The sequence below is a fragment of the Alnus glutinosa genome, chromosome 6 (assembly GCF_958979055.1).
Source record: "Alnus glutinosa chromosome 6, dhAlnGlut1.1, whole genome shotgun sequence".
NCBI lineage: Eukaryota > Viridiplantae > Streptophyta > Magnoliopsida > Fagales > Betulaceae > Alnus > Alnus glutinosa.
This window is the reverse complement of record NC_084891.1, coordinates 9,056,164-9,058,695: the sequence shown is the minus strand read 5'-3', so window position 1 is coordinate 9,058,695 and position 2,532 is coordinate 9,056,164. Positions and strand designations below refer to the sequence as shown.

The following is a 2,532-nucleotide window of genomic DNA, read 5'->3' as shown; positions in this document are numbered from 1 at the left end:
AGTAGGTGTACTTGCTTGTGGAGGTGGCGGTGTAGGTGAGGACTAGTAGGTGTAGTACCACCTTTAGCTTTAGGTGTACCACTACTAGCTTTAGCTTTAGCTGTACCACTACCACCTTTAGAACCACTAATAGGTATAGGTCCATCCATCTGAAAAAATGACAACAAAATGCAACACTTGACATCAACAAAAAGGCAAAATATTAAACTAGTTTGGGATTTTAAGAATCAAAGTAGAAAAAAAAAAAAAAAAGCATGATCAATAAGCATCATAAACTAATATAAATGTATAATACATTAATACTAGTGGTGGATTCATGTTAGAAAGAAAGTTTCCCAAACTTAAATGAAAGGGAAAAAGACACTTTGCCCCCATGATTTATCCACATCCTAGCAATATACCCCCCAATGTACCAAAATTTAGATATGACCCCCCCGAACTTACCAACGAGTGGCAAAAAATACAATCCGTTCGTTCGCTCGTCTGTTTGGACGGAAAGTCGATCACCGGCGTTGCACGTGACCATTTAAGACATATCCCCTACCCAAAATACCCCCACCTCATCCAGCCTTTATACCGTGCTTGCGTGTCTTTTTCCCTTTGTCTCGTGTGTGCATTTGGTCCCCACTTAGCACTGTCAAAGGTTCTACATGAAGGCTGACCCACCGAGACTTTGTCGCCGGACTCCACATCTACAACAGAGGATCTTTTGGAACCTATCAACTCCAAAACGCGTTCAATAAAGGTCAATGCCTTTTTTTAAATGGTTAAAGTATTTTTTTGTAGGCGATTTGTGGTGTTTTGTTAATTTAGGGTTTTGGATTTAGGGGTTTTTGTTAGTTTTTGGTTATCGGATTTGGTGTTTTTCTTAATGTTGTTTGTTAAGTCTAATGCTTTTATATATAATTTTACTATGATTTGGGTATAAAAAAATGTTAGGGTTTGTCGGGATTTGGGGGTTTCGGTCCATGGGTTTTATAGTCATTCATGGTGGTCCCGATATGTCATTTTTTCAATATTTTGGTATTCTTGGACTGAGACAGTGATTGGAATAAAGTGGTCCCGATCTGTAATTTTTTGGCTAAGTTTGCTTTGTATCTTTTAGGCTAAGCTTGTTTTGCACTAGGGTTTGTCGAGACTACTTTATATGCAGTGGGTCCATGTGTATGGATGCTTAATAAATTAATTATTTTCATGCAGTACTGATGTTGGAGCATTATGTAGGACCATTATTTTGATGTTGTACTGTACATTGGGCCCTGATGCTATTGACATGTGTTGTGTATATTAGTTGCAGTGGCTTATTTATTATAGTGGTCCCCTTGTCCCATTGATAATGTATTTTGTTGTGTGCAGTGTAGGATGAAGTTGGTGTTTGAGATAAACTATGGGGGTAGGTTTGATAGATAATGTGGATGTATTTATGTGGGGGGTCAAGTGGATGGTCATCTAGATAATGTTGATCCAGATAATATGACATTTGTCCTGATTGAGTCTATTTTGGGACAATATGGGTACAATCCAAGTGATTTGATTTACGTTAGGGACGTTACCAAAAATCTAGTGGATGGTTTACAACTAGTTTCCTCGGATTATGATGTGGCGTATCTGGTTTCCAAACATGTGGATACTCCTGTTGTAGAGCTTTATATTGTTTCTTTCCAAAGTAATGTAGGGGAGGATGGGGAAGAATGGGAAAATGATAAAGAGGGAGATGATGGAGGTAGGGTTGATTATAACGACACATGGTGGGATGATAAAATAAGTGATGATGAAGATGTTTTTGATTACCTGGTGGATAGTGCCGGCTCCCCAACAATGCTTGAAACGGATGAGGGTGTGGAGGGTGATCGGGAGGATAGGGATAAGGATGGGGATGGGAATGGGGATGAGGATGGGGATGGTGATGATGGTGCTGATGTAGAGGGTGGGGGTGGGGTGAGAGAGTAGGGATATTTTGGATGATGGTAATGGCGAGAGTGGGCCATCTAGAAACATCAAAATGACATCATTTGAAGATGCTGAGGTTGATGAAAGAGACTCTGACATTGGTAGAAGTGACATTCTATTGTCACCAACTGTTAGTTCTCTCTAGCATACAACTTTTTAGAGAAGCTGTTAAGCAGTACAATGTGAGAAGGGGAAATGTAACGCCCAGTAATTTCAAGTACTTAAGAAATGATTGATATTGTTGAGGAGACAATATCCACATGTTTTTATAAGCAAACCTAAAGTTGTTTCGAAAAATTAAAAGATCAAAACCTAAAAACCCTTAAAAACTTAAAAGTTACATTTAAGCTTTAAACTTTGATTGAACCGAAAATAGGTCAAACGAACTCAGATTTAGATAATTCAAAAACCGTTGTGCTTACAAAAGAAAGATCTACCATATGGGAAAAGTTAACAAAAAGTCCACTAGTTGACTTTTTGACCCGAGCCTAAATAACCCAACTGTCGATATTAAACGAAAAACTGTCAAGAATAATATCTCCATGCTTCTAGAAACATTTATGTATAAAAAACAAGAGTAAT

The 2,532-nt window shown here is 38.2% G+C and overlaps 1 protein-coding gene across 1 annotated transcript; it reads left to right on the top strand.

Annotated features, from left to right (window-relative positions):
* Positions 1 to 1,473: 1,473 nt before the first annotated feature.
* LOC133871496 (uncharacterized) lies at positions 1,474 to 1,950 on the top strand. The gene has a single exon (XM_062308936.1). It carries the CDS (start codon positions 1,474 to 1,476, stop codon positions 1,948 to 1,950), a length of 477 nt encoding a protein of 158 aa, XP_062164920.1.
* Positions 1,951 to 2,532: the final 582 nt, after the last annotated feature.